Source organism: Danio rerio, chromosome 16 (assembly GCF_052040795.2).
Source record: "Danio rerio strain M-AB ecotype USA chromosome 16, GRCz13ab, whole genome shotgun sequence".
Taxonomy (NCBI): Eukaryota; Metazoa; Chordata; class Actinopteri; order Cypriniformes; family Danionidae; genus Danio; species Danio rerio.
Genome location: NC_141036.1, coordinates 17,490,877 through 17,510,506, shown reverse-complemented (window position 1 = coordinate 17,510,506; position 19,630 = coordinate 17,490,877). Strand labels below are relative to the sequence as shown.

General features: G+C 42.4%; 1 protein-coding gene across 4 annotated transcripts in view; it reads right to left on the bottom strand.

The window, feature by feature from the left end:
* The window catches only part of LOC141378197 (uncharacterized), a 30,214-nt gene that overhangs the window by 4,138 nt on the left and 6,446 nt on the right, over positions 1–19,630 (bottom strand). Inside the window, exons 1-8 of one of the 4 annotated variants that reach the window (XM_087286833.1) lie at positions 8,514–8,743; positions 7,907–8,047; positions 7,749–7,805; positions 7,005–7,128; positions 5,267–5,401; positions 3,631–3,777; positions 665–766; positions 381–503 (exon numbers count right to left, since the gene is read on the bottom strand). In XM_087286833.1, coding sequence (XP_087142959.1) covers positions 381–503; positions 665–766; positions 3,631–3,777; positions 5,267–5,401; positions 7,005–7,128; positions 7,749–7,805; positions 7,907–7,984 — 766 coding nt within the window. In that variant the 5' untranslated portion in view covers positions 7,985–8,047; positions 8,514–8,743. Of the gene's footprint in view, positions 1–380; positions 504–664; positions 767–3,630; positions 3,778–5,266; positions 5,402–7,004; positions 7,129–7,748; positions 7,806–7,906; positions 8,373–8,513; positions 8,744–19,630 lie in introns of those variants that run through there. The other 3 variants (XM_087286835.1, XM_087286834.1, XM_087286832.1) reach the window with 3 other exon arrangements.

Below are 19,630 nucleotides of genomic sequence, written 5' to 3'. Positions count from 1 at the left end.
TTTAAAAAAGAGGAAAAAATCAATAGAAGCAAAAACATTAAAAAAAACTTTAGTTGAAATTTTGTAGGTTGTAACTTTATTATAATTTGTAAATTTTTGGCTTGAATTTAATTGTATTATCTTTCAATTTCTAAATATGTTTGATGACTTAAATATTATTTTTATTTTATTATTAGTTTTGTTTAAATGCACTAAAATACATTGCCTATATTCACTGAGAATTGGATAAAAAATATTATTATTCAAAATGGACTGTACTCAATTATGCTGAGCACTCTAAGTATTTATGCAATGAAATGTGTGCAGCAAGCAACCATGCATGAGAACATATACAAAGAGTGCTTTCTCAGCAAATGAAAGCATTGATGAGCACCACTGACCGGTTGATGCTGACATGATCCATCCACATGGTTGTGCATGTCTGCTGGTGAGAAGGAGACAGGTGAACAGAAAGCACAGACACACACACGCTAAACACAGACTCACCGAGATCCACACATTATCTGGAAGAGGTTGATAGAAAGGGTGCAAATGGATGGAGAAAGGGAGAGAGAAAGAGTGAACAGGTCAATAGAGAACACCCTTAATATACTCTGTGTGTGTGTATCTGCTTGTTTTCAGTTTTATGAGACTGACACCAGTGCTTCAGGGTTCAAAACCTCACCATTGGTGGCCGGTGGAGAAGTCGTAGTTTTCTGGAATCTCATCCTGCATTTGCTGTCATGGCAATTGTAACCAGTTGTCAGACGGTTGTCAAATGGCATAACTGCAAAATCAATATGAAAAGGTTATGAGCAACTATTATTTTTAGTTTCCTAGTTTCTAATACAGCGGTACTCACTTATTACACTCACTTGTTCGTTTCACATTACTTTTTTTCAGAGTTTGAAAAATGTAATTTCCATCATATCTCATATCTCGATATCTTCCCATCATATCTACATTATGTGGAAATCATAATGGTGGGAAAATGTATGCTACACTGTAAAACTCAATAAGTTAAGGTAACTCAAACATTTGACTGCAACATCCTATTAATCCTATTGAGTACTGTGAACGCTCCGGTTATTAAAGCAACCCTCGGGGAATCAGAGTTACTTTAGTAATCGCAGCGTTGCCCTTCGGGTTTGTGGGGGGGGGGGGGGGGGGGGGGGGGTGATGTTGTGGGGGGTTGGTACTTCAATGCTATGTGGAAACTTCCAATGGGGAAATGTATATAAACGCCACAATGATTGGACCTTACCTGGCACTTACTTATCCCACTTCAGCAGAAGTTTTATAGATTTAGATCAATTTTTCGGAAGTTGTAAATTTCGATGAATTTTTTAATATGATAATACATTGGGAAAACGTGCAGTACCGATAGAGAGGATGCCATGGAGGCACCTGCTGCTCAGGTTGGGAGACCTGGTGGCAAGAGGGCATATGGACTCACGCTGAGAAGGGAGAGTAAACATATGAAAAAGATGTTTAGCTGTGAGCGAAGACACGGGACTCACTGGGAAAACGCATATTTGCGCATGCCCCAAGGCCAGCTGTGGGCCAGTGCATCAGTGCTGAGAGCCCTCGGTCAGGGAAAAAAAAAACCCTGGCAATGAGCATTCTCGGAGGAAGCAAACAGATCGATCTGAGCTTTCCCGAATCGCGCCCATATCAGCTGAACAGACTCAGGGTGGAGAGTGTGTGGTACACGGTAGAGCTCACCCAGAATATGAATGGCGCGCAGCAATTTCAGTCGTGTATCACTTCAGAGGAGCAGACGGCGAGCAAGCTGAGACATGTGGTGAGAGCGGATACCCCTCATACGGTTGATATAAGCTACCGCCTCAGTTATCGCTCCAGCCACTGGTAAAAAAAAAAAAGGTCGGAGAGCAAGAAACACTGCCAACAGCTCTGAGCAATTGATATACCAATACAACTGGGTTTCTCTCCATAGGCCCGCAACACATGGACCCCCAAGACCGTGCCGGAAGCATTATTCGAACGATAATATGTCTGGACCCCTGTTCTAGAGGCACTACGGCCTGTAGGAATGTGGGGTCATTCCAAGGGCTGAGGGCGTGGCGACAGTGCAGTGACAGTCACCCAGTGTGTACCTGCGTGTCATGCGAGTCTTGGGATTCGATCGTGTAGCCAGTGCTTAAGTGGTCTCATATGGAGTAATTTGAGCAATATATTAATATTTAAAATATGTGTTGAATTTAAACAAACAAATTAAATGTAGAAATGTTGAACTTAATTTATTTGATTAAATTCTGCCCACTTAACTTGTTTACAACCACTTAACTTAAAAAAAATTGTAAAACCAAGGAATCATCTTTGAATATTTTTTTCAGTGTACAATAGTCCATGAGAAAACATTTGTTGAATTTAGTTCACAAGTTAACATACTCATAATTCTTAATACTGATGGTATTAAACCCTTGTTTATTCTGAACATTTAAACTGTCTGGTGTTTTTTAAGTTCCCACGCACTCTTGTTTTTCATCCTTTTTGTGTATTTGAACCTTTCAGACTGTAAAACTTGAGGTCCATCTTTTTATCTTGAGAACAACTAAGGGACTCATACACAGCTATTACAGAATAATAAAATGCACGCTTAAGCCCCAGAAAAAAAAAAAAAAAAATCATCATATACACTACCAGTCAAAAGTTTGGGGTTAATTACAAAAAATAAAAATAAAAAAATAAATAAATATTAAGAAAATAATTCTGCTTGTCAGGGCGGCATTTATTAAATATAAAAAATTGTTAAATATTTATAAAAATGTATTAAAACTTATTGTATGTAGTTTCAAATAAAATTATTACTATAGTCATTATTCCTTCTATTACTATTACCATTAATAATAATAATAATAATAATAAAAATAAAAATAATAATAATAATATTAATAATAATAATAATAATAATAGAGTCCATTCTGAACGATCATGTGATTCTGATGACTGAAGTAATAAAGTAAAAAATTCATCTTTAAAATCACTGGAATAAATTCTTAAATTAAATGATAAACTATTTTTCAGCAGTTATTTCATAGTGCAATAACATTTCACTATTTTACAATTTGTACAGTATTTTTTATTAAATAAATGCAACATTGGTAAGCAGGAGAAGCTTACTTTAACGCATTTTAAAAATCAAACTGTCCCCAAAAATTTTGACCAGTAACCTTATCATATTGTCATATATTAATATATATATATATATATATATATATATATATATATATATATATATATATATATATATATATATATATATATATATTTTTTTTTTTTTTTTTTTTTTTTTTTGCAGAATACACTTGTTTTCCAAAGGACAAAGTAAGTTAAATTGAAATTCAAAAATTTTTTACCTTTGACTCCTACACTGTAAAAATATGATATAATCAATTTAATAATTATTCTGATTAACTTAATCATGTTTTACCATTTTCTAAGTTACACAAACTGACTGTTTAAAGTCAGTTTAATATAATATAAGTTCAATGGACGCACAAGGTTAATTTGATTCAGCTTAAAAACCTAAGGCTACCAGGATGGCTTTTTTTTTTTTACAGTACAGTGCCTTGTATTTACTTCTAAAGCCTCAGTGAGGCTTTAACGGTTCAGTGTTAAGAATCTCACCATTGGTGACCGGTGGTATTTTAGTAGGAGGAGTAGTTTTCAGGACTATATCACATCTCTCGCATTTGTTGCTACTGCATTTATAACCATCCTCACATGTACACTCAGCATCACCTGTTGTCGTACAGGTCCTCTTATACCTCATATCTGAAAAAAAAAAAAAAACATAATAGTAAAAAAAGTTATAAGGAGCAAAACAGTTAAAATGTCAAAACATAATAATAATAATAATAATAATAATTAATTTCACATAAGAAAAACCCTTTCATTCATTTTCTTTTTTGCGTAGTCCCATTATTGATCTGGGGTCACCACAGCGGAATGAACCACCAACTTATCCAGCATATGTTTTTCGCAGTGGATGCCCTTCCAGCCACAGAAAACTCTCATTCACTTTTCTATTCACATTCATACACTATGGCCAATTTAGCTTATTAAATTCACCTATAGCACGTGTCGGTGTGTGATGATTTTATTGATGATTTTATGTGTTTATTTTATTCAGAAAGTAGCTAAAAAGTGAAATAAGAAATGTATATTTACATTTCTTTAAATCCAATGTTTAAAGTCTGAAGTAAACAGACTTAAACAACAGAAATTTGTTGGGCTCAGAACAAAGCAAACCCTATTACATAAAAGTCCCTGTGACATGTGTAAGCACAGTCATTTCACCAAAACGGTAATAAAGCAGTAAACTTTTTTTTTTTGCTGACTCACAATTAGATTCTAACACCAGCTCAAGATATTTACTTTTGATTTCTGCTGATCTATGTTTATCACGAGACTGTTTGGACTGCACATGTAACCTATAATATGAGCTAAAGTATTCTTAGCACAGGATACTCAGAATCACTCACACCAAATTGAGGATCAGTACTGCTTATCACCAGGACAGGATAATGGTTTGACTTATCTATGCAGCTGGCCTACCTCTGGTCAATGGAGATTAATGCTGGTCTGGTGGTTTAGTGGGGAGTGAAAATAATCAGTACATCTAAATGCTTTTATTTTGTTGTTCATTTTTTACTTCTGACAAATATTACGCTTCTACACTGTGAAAATATCAAAAATATCAATTAGTCCTCACAGCATATGTTTTTAGGTCATTGTAACTTTTAAACTAAGTTAATTATGCTCTAACTTAATTTAATAAGTTATTTAAGGTGTTAAGTCAGCTTAACATAATATAAGTTCAATAGACTCGTAATGTTAGTTTGATTTAGCTTATTAATTTAAGACAAGCAGGATGTTTTACAGTGTAATTCTTATTCAGTTGTCAGATTGAAGATATTTATCAGCTCATTTGCATATCAAAACATCTCATACGATTTCTTCCATTCAAAATAATAAATTCCACCCCTCAGGTACCCTTTTTTTCCAGAGCTACACATGTATTTTTAGTATTTGATGTCCCATGTCATGTTTGTTACAAAAGATTCTCAGACCCCCACCTACAGTCCCTTCGTACTAAAAACCCACCAAGATCTGCTAAAGGGGAAGCACCCGTCTTGTTTACTGTCAAGTTTGGTGTTTCTAGTTCATGACTTTTCATACTGATTCATCAGAAGATTAAGAACATTTCTAAATGTATCACTGTAAGAACACCAGTCATCATCAAGAAATGGAGGGTACGTACGTTCTTTGGTGCATTTTGTGCAAGGAGAGCAATATTTATATTTAATATTATATTCATTTGTAAAGAAGCCATTTCCGCACGGCTTGCACTGGGTATCTCGTGAGCTTGTTCCACATTTCTCATCCATGAACTGTCCTGTAAAAACACACACAACAGGGGAGAAGCATAAATAGAGAGGTGTAAAGTAACAAATTACAAATACTCAAACTACTGTAATTGAGCAGCTTTTCTCAAGAATTGTTATTTACAAAGTAGTTTTAAAAATTTGTACTTTTACTTTTCCTTCAGTACATCTTTAGTGCTGTATCAGTACTATTTATTTTTCGTTTATTCCTGTATGTGGATTAGAAAATTAGTCCAATAAGATCGCACACAGTAGGTAAATCGCACCATATGAACTACCTCAAGACATGGGTGCTTTATATTTGCACCAAACTGTTTGGAAGCATTAAAAGTGTCCAAGAAGATGTTCAAAATCTTTACATGCAATGACCCAGAGACTGTTAACATGCAAAAATGATGGATGTTTACTGCATGAAAAGTGAAATGGCCTTAAACACCCAGCAGGCACAAGACTTCAACATTGACATTATATGACGTTATACTCCAACGTCGAGAGGACGTTGCATTTTGTTTGGAAATGAAAATCGGGTTGACGTCAGAACCCAACATCTGGCTGAATTCAATGTCCAGCGTCCAACCTAAAATGAATCAAATATCAACATCTAATAATGTTATAGCTTGACGTTGTGTGGACATAACCACTATGAAGTCTATCAGACGTTGAATTTTGTTTGCCACACCTGATGAATAAATGTTAGTATTTGACATCAATGTGACGTTGGTTTAAGGTGTTGGATTGATGTTGATTTTTGGTCACTTTCTAACACAATCAAAAATCAACCAAATATCAACACCATTTGACGTTGTTATCAGACAACGTTGTCCTTCGACACTGGCTAGACATTGAATTTTGGCCACCTGACATCACGTACTAAATCTACAAAATATTAATGTCTTATGACATTGTGTGTCTGCTGGGCAATTTCACAGCATAACACTCACTACTCTTGAGTACTTTTGAAAGGGCTACTTTTTACTCATACTTTGAGTAGTATTCACAGCAGATACATTTATTCTACTTGCACTACATTGTTAGACAAGTAATGGTACTTTTACTTAAGCAGGATTTTTCAGTACTCTTTTCACCACTGCATAAATATGATGAGATGCTTGAGACTGCTGCTTATCGAACTAACTGATAACATTTATGGTTGTGGCATTCATCGCTGACTGGTTTGAGAGTTTACCAGGATGAGTTCAGAGAACAAGTCATCCTCATACGAGAAACTTGATGTGTCATTTGAAGACCTAAGTAAATGTCATCAAACCATAAAACAGAGCCATGAAATATTCTTACATAAGGTAATTCGTTTTGATATGCTGAAATTATGAAACATTTTAAAACTGTCTTGTTTTAGTCTGCACAAAGAGTCAATACTTTTCATTAAAAAATTTTGAAAAATAAGATTGCTTATCATATTTGAGAATTTCCTCCTTTATCATTCATGTTTAAGTTTCAGAAACATTTGATTAAACTTGTCTGCATTTAACCCCAGTTAAAGTAACTTCATGAGTAATCTTAACTGAGCTTAGATCTTGTTAAGTTATTTAAAATAAGCCAAACACAAGCAGAGTTGAGTCAGTTCACAGTGATGTGGAATCTGATTTAATTTACCTGGTTTACATTTTTTGCAGCACTGCTGATTCTCAGCATACTCGGTTCTTTCGTTGCACTTCAACGATTGGTCGGCAGAAAGGACATGTGATGTGAGCAGGACAATACAGAGCAGTGTAAGCATCTTAAAAGGGACAATAAGAAATGTGTGAATGATTAGAATGACACGACACCTGCAAAGACTTTAAATGTCAGGAATGTAAAGAGTAGACATGTATGTACTACTGTTACTTTTGCTTGTTATAATAATTGCTCATTTTACATTTGTTTAAGATAGATAGATAGATAGATAGATAGATAGATAGATAGATAGATAGATAGATAGATAGATAGATAGATAGATAGATAGATAGATAGATAGATAGATAGATAGATATTTCGTTTATTATATGGCTATTTGCTTTAAAATGAACATTTATTCATTCTCTTTACTTTGGTTCATTTCCTTTTTTTTAATGAACAATGCGTAAATAATTAATAATGTTTTTTTTTGTTTTTTTTTGTCCATTTGTATCTCTACACAAAAGTGAATAAACTTAATCAGGGGTCCAACGATTAACATTTTGTCAGTAAACCCCAGACAGATCTGGGCACGCTGACCTAGTTACCTGCATTTAACATCTACATGAGGATGTACTTACGTAAACTACATGATACATTTTAACTGAATTGCTAGTTTACCAAACATGTTAAAAGACATAGCCTTTAAATAAAAAGAAAAAATATGCCAGATTAAAGACTTACCTTGAAATTGTGTTGAAGATGGGAGAGAAGAAGAGAGATGTGAGCTAGTCGGCCCCTCTAAAGGTTTGAAGATGAGGGGGACAACAGTTCAGCATTAAAGAAATGCCAGATGAGTCATACATAAACTACCATTGAACTAACGGTATGGATGACTCCACCTGTAAGACCCTAAACTGCAGCAGCCTTGCTGTCAGTCTCTCCTCCATCTCTTTTTCCCCTACCCCAAAATGTTCCATTCAAGGTTTCCTGTCTTATTGTAGATAAGTTCCAAAACAAATTCTTTCTTTCTCTCCATTTCTCTGAAAAAATAATACATATATGCGCACAAACATTATAGATGAAAAGGGTCTCGCAATGACTAAACACATGAGTAAAAAAAAGATTAACTCTTCAACATCCACTCATTTTAAGACAAGAAATTAGTAGCAAGGTCAGTGGTAAAATAACGACCGATTGCACAGAATCCACAAAGTGGCTTCAGTTCAGATTCATAAAAACCACGTCCAGTCAGCATCAAGTCAATTCAATCTACAAGCTTCGATTATTTCTAATTTGGGGTTATCTTCAAAAAGCCTGTCTTATAATAGTCTGCTTTCTCCCCCCTTACTCATGCTCGTGAGTTGTGAATTTACTGGTTTTATTCAGAGGAAGTGATAGCACAAAGAGTGAAATATCATGCCCTTTAAGTAGTTTATAGATTAGACATGCAAACACCACACGTGCACACACACACACAAGCGCAATTACAGTAAAAGGAGGTCTTACCACAAGGACACTAGAAGTGTGACATCAGCTTATTGAGATGAAATCACTTGCTGTCTGAAGTGGAACGTTGCAAAACTCTTAAAAAGTTTGAGTAAAACAGTTTCCTATCATCAGTGAGGGCCAACTTCGAAGTATTATTGCTCAATTTGAATTTTATTCTATAATAAATCTGTTACAGCCTACAGGGGTAGTGTGCTTTGGTGCTTTTTCTCCTCATATATTTTTTACCACTTTAAAGCAACAGTCAACAGTGAATAATAAGCAATTTGACTTTTGGTTGAGTGCTTGCAAATTGTCACAGGAAACTGATTTTATCTAAACATCTGTCAATATATTCATAAAATTGTAATGTAATAATGTGTATTTATATAGCGCATTTATCATGTTTTGTCATACACCCAAAGCACTTCACAATCATGAGGGGGTCTCTGCACACCATCACCAGTGTGCAGCATCCACATGGATGATGCGACAGCAGCCACAGGACAACAGCGCCAGTGCACTCACCACACACCAGCTATAGATGGAGCGAAGAGACAGTGATAGAGCAAATTCTGTGGATGGAGAAGATTGGGAGGCCCAATCAAAGGAATTTGGCTAGGACACCGGGGTTATACCCCTACACTTTATGAAAAGTGCCATAAGATTTTTAAAGTGTCACAAAACATCAAAAGATATTTTTTAGCTGTTGACATTCATATGTGTCCCATGCTCCTAAAAACACTATTAAGACACATAATTACACAAAAAAAAGTGAAAATTGGTTGTTTGCGTTATTTTGAGCAAATTTATACTTCCGGTTTGAAACGAATGTTTGAAGCTGCGTCACATCCATGAGATCTAAGCGTGTATTCCAGCATGTAGACTGGACGTCTGTACCTGGGAGTGCCTTATTACGTCTCTGAGTATGCTGCATTAATTCATGAGTAAGACTTGGTTTAAACCAATCAGCACGCTCTATTGTGTATGCGGTGCAACTTCATTAATATGCATGACAGCTTCGAAGACTGTTTTTACCTGAAGCAGTGCTCAGAGGGAAGAGAGACGTCACATTGTTTTGCCAAAAGAAATGGGCAAAGAAGAAGAATTGTTTAGAGATATAGGTCGTCAGTGTTTCTTTTATAATGTGCTGCAACGAAGGTTTTTTTTTTTTCATTTTCCAGTTATGAGAGCGCAACTGGACTCACGTGTGGATCAGTGCACACGACACGTGGCAGAAGTATATTTGTACCAAACATTTTTTTACTCAAGAGCTTTTCGCATCTGGAAATTGTAAAATCCAGAATTGCTGCTCGTCTCCTTTTAATAGCAGCTCCAGTTGGGGTTGATAGTCCTGTCTCTACAGATTTGGCAAGTGTGTGTGAGATCAGTGCCCTTTCTTTGTTCATTCAAATGGCAAAGTTATAGTTCATATTGTCAGCAGTACTTTTTCAGTGTTTAAAGACAGACCTTATTCAAAGTTACTTAGTTTAAAGTACGTTAATATCACTACAATATTATGGACTAAAACATCTGCTGTAAATGCTGCTTTCTGAGTGAAAACATGTAAACACTGAAAGCAAACTATTACCGACCGTCGTGTTGAATTTTCACCAGATTTTATGACAGGACACGGCTTTCTGACCTACCAAGTGCATCTGAGTTACAGAGAAATGCAGAGTTTTTGTCACTTATACGACGTGCGGTATCAAACATTTCACTGTCATTAAACACAGTCACTGTCTTTTTCCCCTGCGCCTGTGTGTTTGTTTTTCTTCAATGAAAATCAGCATGTGCCCAAATGGAAACTCACATTTTTATTCAAATCCTTCCCTCTTTTCCCTCCGCCGACACTAAACAGAGCTAAACACCACCAATTTCCTGACTTTTTCCAAACTAGAGGTGTGAAAACACCCTGCTGAAACAGGAGAGTTTCATGGCCCTTTAATGACCACAGAGAGTCAGGACCTCGGTTTAACGTCTCATCCAAAAGACGGTGCTTACTAAAAGTAGTGTCCCCTTCACTATACTGAGGCATTAGGACTCACACAGACCACAGGTGGAGCACCCCCTGCTAGCTTATCTCACACCACTTCCAACAACAACAACCTAGTTTTTCCATGTGGTCTCCCTTCCAGGTACTGACTAGGCTCAGCCCTGCTTAGCTCAAACTTCATGGGAAACAGGTCCAAATAACAGATATTTAAGACAAGGATGTCAACAATGGAACAACCCTAACTAGAAAGTATAAATACACAAGACATAATTAACTAATGACAAAACAGGGGGGTGAACAAGGGTAAAATTAATGAGAACTAACAAATCGCCAGCCTGAATCCACAAAGTAGGACATGTTTCTGGATTAACATCTATGTTGATCCTGAAACAACATTTTGACCAGCGAATCAGACTATCATTTAAGGTAATTTTAGGCTTATGGTTAGATGTATGGAGTTCTACATGATATTTATCAAACTATTATTTAATGTTGCAGGATCAACAGAGATGCATTAACAAATGGCGGGAAAACAGAACAAAGAATCATAAGGTTAAACAAAAGCACGTGGAACGCATGACTTGAGAAAACTCATGACAGGATTTCCTTTTAAATAAATTTTTTAAAAATATTTATTTCTTACATTTAATGTTATCTCTTGCAGAAGATTTCTGTTATCCTTGATACTCTACACCAAAATACATCCAGATTTAGAAAAGAAACAAATTACAAGACACTTGCAAAATAAACATTTTTAAGATGCTCTTTAAATATTTGTTTAATATTTGCTTTTTTAAAGACTTGAGCATAACAAATGTGAACGTTATTTTTGTTTTAAGCAATAATTCAACATTTTTCATGTGTAGCATTTTTAAATTGCTGTGTATTTTAAACTGATTTTTTTATTTTTTATTTTTTATTTTTTGGAGAGCCTTAATCAGGTTAGTTGCAGGAAAGAAGATCCAGTTGCAGTGAGGAACCGAACAATGTGTTCATTGACAGAACAAAGCACAGTTTGATAGACAAGGGGTGACAAGATCGAAACAATAGAGGCAAGAACATACAGAAAAGCCAGTGGCAAGGTATGACAGCACCAGAGAAAACAGCAAGCGAAGAATAAGAGCAGCAGTGGACAGAACTAGGGCTAGACATGAGCTATAGCAGCATAATAACTCTCCAAACTGTCAGGCCAGGAACCGGACATGACTGGAGCCCTACAAGACACTCAAAAGACAAAATAGGCAGTAACAATAATCCAAAGGAAAAAACAATCAAACATAAATTCTAGTTACAAATGGAACTAAACTGACTTGGGCAAAAGAACAAAAAGAACTGAGAAAAATCCTTCTTTAATTCCAGAACCCTAAACAAAAATAAATTAAACAAAGTAAAAAAGACAACTAAAACTCAAGTAACACAAGACTGGGGCTGACAGAAAGATGAAACAAAAACAGTTACAAGAACAAAAGCTAGACAATGATTAAACACAAAATGCAAAACAAAAGGAAGTAGTACCTACAAACAAAACAAAATACAGACAAGAGAACTAGGAAAAGAATGCAAGACTAGGATACAAATTAAGTGAGGACAATCTCACATGGAACAAACCAGCAGAGGAAAAAAAACACACAGCACAATATATAGAGAATGAAGCACATGAGAGACAGGTGAGAACAATCAGGATCTGGTAACAAGAGAAAAACAAGAGGAGCACATGACCAACACATATAAGGCAAAGTCATGTAAGTAAGCACAGGCAAATAGGGAAACATTAAACATTGACAGGACAAACAGGATTGTCAGGCCAGAACTTTTTCTGTATTTGTGTCTTGTCTATCTGGAGCTCTGCAGAATGGATTTGTCCTGAATCTGTGTGTGACTGAATGTTGGCCACTATACAGTAAAACATGTCCTTATACTGTAGATCAGGGGTGACCAAACTCGGTCCTGGAGGGCCGGTGTCTTGCAAAGTTTATTTTCAACCACAGTCAGACACCCCTGACCTAGCTAATCTCTTACTAGACCAGAGATGCCCAAACTTGGTCCTGGAAGGCCAGTGTCCAGAAAAGTTTAGTTCTAACCCCAATCAGACACACCTGGGCTAACTAATCAAGCTCTTACTAGGCTTGAGATGCCCAAACCTGGTCCTTGAAGACCAGTGTCTTGCAAAGTGTATTATCAACCACAGTCAGACAACCCTGGTCTAGCTAATCAAGCTCTTACTAGACCAGAGATGCCCAAACTTTCTCCTGGAGGGCCGGTGTCCTGCAAAGTTTTGTTCCAACCCCAATCAGACACACCTGGGCTAGGTAATCAAGGTCTTACCAGTCTTTCTAGTAAATTCTGTGCAGGTGTGTTGAGGCAAGTTGAAGGTAAAATCTGCAGGACAACGGCTCTCCAGGACCAAGTTGAACACTCCAGCTGAAGATGCTGTCATATGACCTAAGTGAGATAAACAACCCAGATTAAACCCAACTAAAACCTCGAACTCTGTATTGAATTGGTAACGTTCGAGGTTACTCGGGGAACGGAAGCACTATAAGTGGATTTGATGTTCTAAATCCACGTATGGGAGGATTCGGTTCAGAAGCCGCTCGTCTGAAAGAGTATTGAACGAGCCAATGAAAGCAATGAATTGGCAGGGCAAGCTTGCGCAGGTGTGCTGCATCGCCAATTAACTGAGCATATAAGCACACCTGGCGCCAGCAAACGCTATCCTTTTTAAGCTGAAGAGACTTTTAACAGCTAAGGGACAGTCATTATGGCGACGGAGTATAGTGCTTCCGGTCCCCTCCTCGGGGAACGAAGGGTTACTTTAGTAACCTCGAACGTTCCCCTTCGGGGGGAACTCCAGCACTATACAGTAAGTGGATTTGATGTTCTAAATCCACGTATGGGAGCCCATTGAAAGCGCCATAATGACTGCACCTTACCAACACCCACCATGAGAGGGCAGTCAGGCAGGCGTGATGCACCCAAATCATGAGAGGCGCGGTCCTCCAACGTGCCCTTGGCCCTAACTTATCCCCACTTCAAAAGAAGCTTTATGGAATAGGTACATTTTTTGGGAGTCGCTAGAGTCTAGATAATTCTAGGAATATACGACAGTACGTTGGGAAGCGTGCCATCTTAGGAGGGAGGACGCTGTGGAGACCATCCGCACCCAATAGGGAAACAAATGGAATTACATATGGACTAACCCTGAGAAGGGGGAGTGCGCATAAGAAGGTGGTTAGCGGATAGGGAAAGCACAGGTCCACCCAGGGGGGGAAACTTGACCGTGGCGGAAAAGCATATGGGGATCACCAGCGGGGATCGGCCATAGCAGGCACCTGTACCCAAAAACGCGGGCTGACCAGCGGGCAGACCTAACGTAGTGGGCCAGCAAGTGACTCCTCCGCTGAGTCAGTGCTGGGGGCCTCGGAGGAATCTGCAGGGATCACCGAATGGGGAACTTTACTGACAGACAGGAGGGTGCACATCTCTCCGTGTTAGGGAAAAGGCACCACAAGCGTGCTACAACACCCACCGAGTTGTTTCCTCAATCACCAAAGGTCCCTAACACCTTTGAGGAAACCAGCTCCACTCGCAGATTATAAAACCTTGCAAATGTGTTGGGTGTCGCCCAGCCCGCAGCTCTACAAATGTCTGTTAAAGAAGCACCGCGCGCACACGCCCAAGAGGATGGAACGCTCCGAGTGGAGTGCGCATGCACTCCCGGTGGACGCGGCTGACCTCTGCTCAAATAAGCACATGAAATGGCCTCCACTATCCAGTGGGATAAACATTGTTTAGACACGGCACTTCTCTGCTGCCATCCGCCATAACAGACAAAGAGCTGCTCAGAAGATCTAAATTACTGAGTACGGTCCAAATAAATGCGCAGGGCGCGAACTGGACAAAGTAAGGAAAGGGCTGGGTCTGCCTCCTCCGGGGGCAGCGCTTGCAGGGTTACTACCTGATCTCTAAAGGGAGTAGTAGGAACTTTGGGCACATAACCCGGGCGGGGTCTCAGGATAACGTGAGAAAAATCCGGCCCGAATTCCAGGCACGAGTCACTGACCGAAAATGCCTCCAGGTCCCCGACCCTCTTAATGGAGGCCAACGCGACCAGCAGAGCTGTCTTCAGGGACAGAAATCTTAAGGATACTGTATCGATTGGCTTGAAGGGATCAAATAGCAGGCTCGTGAGAACGAGGGCGAGATCCCAAAAGGGCGTGAGAGGGGGGCGAGTTGGATTAATTCGCCTAGCGCCTCTGAGGAACCGGATGATGAGGTTATGCTTTCCCACGGTGTCGCCAGCCACCGCGTCATGGTGAGTGGAGATTGCGGCAACATAAACCTTGAGAGTGGAGGGCGACAGCCTGCTTTTCAGCTTCTCTTGAAGGAAAGAGCACAACACTGATCTGGCAAGATCGGGGGTCTTCTCTCAGTGAATAGATTCCACTTCAGGGCGTAGACGTGCCTCGTGGAGGGGGCTCTAGCCTGAGTGATGGTATCAACCACCGCGGGCGGCAGGTTACCTAAGTCTTCCTCGCGTCTATGGACCACACGTGGAGGTTCCAGAGATCGGGGCGAGGGTGCCAGATGGTGCCTTGTCCATGAGAAAGTAGGTCTTCTCTCAAAGGGATCTGCCATGGGAGGGCCGTCGCGAGGAGGGAGAGCTATGATATCCAGGTCCAGTTGGGCCAGAGGGGCGCAACTAACAGACCCTGTTCCTCGTCCTCCCTGACCTTGCACATTAACTGCGCGATCAGGCTCACTGGGGGAAACGCATACTTGCGTATGCCCCGAGGCCAGCTGTGGGCCAGTGCATCCGTGCTGAGAGAGCCCTCGGTCAGGGAATAAAACAACTGGCAATGAGTGTTCTCGGGGGAAGCAAACAGATCGATCTGGGCCTCCCCAAATCGCGCCAATATCAGCTGGACAGACTCGGGGTGGAGTCTCCATTCTCCAGAGTGAATCTGCTGCCGTGAGAGCACATCGGCTGCACGGTTGAGCATACCTGGGATTTGAATGGCGCGCAGCGACTTAAGTCGCGGGTGACTCCAGAGGAGCAGACAGCGGGCGAGCTGAGACATGCGGCGAGAGCGCATACCCCCCATGCGGTTGATATATGCTGCCGCCGCCCTACTGTCCGTCCTGACCAGCACGTGTTGCTGCTCCAGCGCCGGAGAAAAATGGCGGAGAGCAAGGAACACTGCCAACAGCTCTAGGCGATTGATATGCCAATGCAGCTGGGCACTTACCCACAGGCCCGCAGCTGCATGCCCGCGACACACAGCTCCCCAGCCTGTGCTGTTGACCTGCAACCCCAATAGGTGGAGATGCCAGAGCACCTCGTCTCTGTGCGCAGTCAATTGCTCCAGAGAGTGGGCTAAAATCAGCCAATCATCAAGATAATTGAGTACGCGGATGCCCGCTAGCCGCAAGGGTGCTAGGGCACCCTCCGCGAGTTTGGTTTGGTGAAGACCCGCGAAAACTCGCGAGTTTGGTGAAGACCCGCGGAGACAGAGAGAATCCGAAGGGGAGGACCTTGGACTGCCATGCTCGACCTTCGAACGCAAACCGCAGAAACTGACGATGGCGTGGAAGAATGGAGACATGAAAATACGCGTCCTTCAGGTCTATGGCTGCAAACCAATCCTGAGGATGGACGCATCGGAGGATGCGCTTCTGCGTAAGCATTCTGAACGACAGCATGTGAAGGCAGTGATTCAAAACGCGCAGATCTAGGATTGGCCGTGACCCACCGCTCTTTTTGGGTACGATGAAGTACGGGCTGTAAAAACTGCTCTCCATCTCGGCTGGAGGTACCGGCTCGATTGCACCCTTCGCCAGGAGGGCAGCAATCTCCTCTCGCAAGACAGGGGCGGACAGGGGATTGACCCTGGTGAAATACACGCCCGTGAACTTTGGAGGCTGTTTCGAGAACTGTAGTTCCTAGCCGAGTCTGATCGTGCGTATGAGCCACCGCGAGGGACTGGCCCGCGCTAACCAGGCAGGCAGAGCCCTCGCTAACGCGGAGGGTCAGCGCGGAGCGGGTGTGCTGATCCGGGGAGCGCGAGGGTCCCACAGAAGAGCTGGAGGAGAGCGATTCGCTCTGGCTCCGCACCCTGACTCCGGAGAGGGGGCTTGGGGGCTGGGAGAAGGGAGACCGTCCCCCCAGCGCCCGAGAGCCGCTGGCGGAGCATACAGACCCTGCGAGCTGAGAGGCAGCACGTCCCTGACTGGCAGAGCTTGAGCTGTCACATCCGGGGAAGGGGAAAAGTGCTCTTTGTTCGAAACTTTGGTGGCACTGAAAAGTACCGTTGGAATATGGGCCCCGCCCATAGAGGGCGGGGAAAGAGCAAGTCTCCTCTTCTCCGGATGGCCTGTCTCAGGGACGCTTCGCAGTCCGTTTACCGGACTTAGCAGCGTCCTGGGCGAGGAGAGGTGAGGAGCAGCGGAGGTGGATGGCTCGGCAGGGGATGGAGCGGGCTTACGGCCCCGCCAATAGATGACATTGCCCATCGCATCCGACTGCTCCTTCACCGCCTTGAACTCCTGGGTGAATTCACCGACGGTGTCGCCAAACAGGCCAGCCTGTGATATGGGCGAGTCAAGAAAGCGAACTTTGTCAACGTCGCGCATATCTGCCAGGTTTAGCCAGAGGTGGCGTTCCTGGACCACAAGTGTGGACATCGTCTTCCCCAGTGCGCACGCAGCGGACTTAGTGGTCCGGAGAGCATAGTCGGTCGCCGTGCACAGCTCGTGTAACAAGCCTGGGTTAGACACACCCTCGTGCAGATCGGCCAGCGCCTACGCTTGGTAGCGCTGGTAGGTGGCCATCGCGTGCAAGGCGGAAGCTGCCTGGCCCGCAGCCTTGTAAGCTCTAGCTCCGAGGGAGGCAGATAACCTACAGGCTTTGGACGGGAGACAGGGCGGACCGCGCAAAGTGGGGGCGTCACGCGGACAAAGATTGACCGCAATGGCGCGCTCCACCTGCGGGATCGCCTCATACCCCCTGGCAGCTCCACCATCCAGGGTGGTGAGGGCGGAGGCGGACACAGTGCGGGCAGAGAAAGGTGCCCTTCAGGACTGCGTGAGCCTACTGTGCACTTCCGGGAAGAAGGGGACGAGAGGCTTCGAAGGCTTCACCTTTTGGTCCTCTACGTAACACCCATCTAGTCGGTCCGGCCGCGGGGCTGGGGGATGAACCATCTCCAACCCGACGGCCGAAGCAGCCCGAGAAAGCACGGCCAACATGTCCGCTTCAGGATCCGTTTTGACGGCGTTCGCTTGCCCAGAGGGGGCGAGCGGGTCCAGATCATCGTCGGACAATGAAAGCCCACCCTCCTATGCCGTGGAGGACATCTGATCTCCGGTGTCAGCGAGCGTGAGAGCTACCATCTGATTAGACGGATCACTCCCAGTACCCGAAGCTTGGATGGAGCGCTTGGAGGAGCGAGAGGTCCGCGAGCCCTAAGGCGGCGGGTTATCTCTCGCTGGAGCCCTCAGATTTGCCCGAGCGCCCGCTGCAGAGCAGGAGGCTACTGGGGTGGCTCGCTCTCTTACGAAAGCTAACCGCGATCTCAACTGCTCGATGGTCATGGCATCGCAGTGACGACATAAACCGCCCCCGAGCACCACATTAACATGCTGGACCCCCAAACATGTAATGCAGTGATTGTGCCCATCATCCGGAGCCAGGAAACCCCCGCAACCAGAAACGCACAGTCGGAGCGCCATCCTGAAAAGGACGTGCTGCACGACTGTGTTGCTCTTTTAGGATGCTTTGCAGCAATACACACCGCTCTTGGAGGTTTGGACCCAAAGGGACGCCAGGCAAGGGAGAAACCCAGCTCGACCGTCTGCCGCTGCGTGGACTTGCTCTGGACCGGGAGACACTCGTTCGCTCGAAGTGGCTGTAGATCAGCAGGAGGAAACCCTCATGAACTCGATCAGAAAAGTCTCTGAAGCGAAAAGGATAGCGTTTGCTGGCGCCAGGTGTGCTTATATGCTCAGTTAATTGGCGATGCAACACACCTGCGCAAGCATGCGCTGCCAATTCATTGCTTTCATTGATCCGTTCAATACTCTTTCAGACGAGCGGCTTCTGAACCGAACCCTCCCATACGTGGATTTAGAACATCAAATCCACTTATAGTGCTGGAGTTCCCCCCGAAGGGGAACCAATGTACCTTGGTCTCTTTTTTTGGTGTCAGTTAAACGACTAGCAGCTGAGTTTTGAACCAACTGCAGGTGAGAGAGTAAGACCCAATGCGGCGGTCACACTTAAGTTTGAGCATGTGAAATTCTGTAATAGCTATGGAGCTGTGAAAAGAGGGGGCATTAAACAAGATGATTAAACATTTAAAAAAGTGAGTGATATGTCCACATTTTAAATTTCTGTATAGAGATGTCATGCTTTCATCTTCGATTAGTCTTACACAGCCACATGATGCTATTTTCAGTTCACCAAGCTTAAACTTTCCAATGTAGCGAACTGAGAAATTTGTGGCATGACCTTGCGTTTGTCTGTCGCATTCACATGCATATGAGTGGAAGTCTATGGGAAGAAAAGTGCAGTGTGACTGCGGCTTAAGTCTTAAACAGGTTGCGAATTTTACATTGATGATCGAGGTGTTAAGTTTTTTGTTCGGTAATATGCCTCACTGAACCAAATTTATATATTGAATTCAATTACATATAATTTACTAATCAAATTTGTTAGCCAGTGTATAACATAATACAACCTATGCATCTTGTTTTACAAACAACCTGTATAAAGAGATATGTTTTGTGAACACCTCTACTCTCTGTTGGTACTCTAGATTAGCCAGTTTTAAACAGTGGCGCAGTAGGTAGTGCTGTCGTCTCACAGCAAGAAGGTCGCGGGTTCGAGCCTCGGCTGGGTCAGTTGGCGTTTCTGTGTGGAGTTTACATGTTCTCCCTGCGTTCGCGGTTGTTTCCTCCGGTTGCTCTGGTTTACCCCACAGTCCAAAGACATGCGTGACAGGTAAATTAGGTAGGCTAAATTGTCCATAGTGTATGAATGAGTGTGTGGATGTTTCCGAGGGATGGGTTGCAGCTGAAAGGGCATCTGCTGCGTAAAAACTTGTTGGATGGGTTGGTGGTTCATTCCGCTGTGGCGACCTGG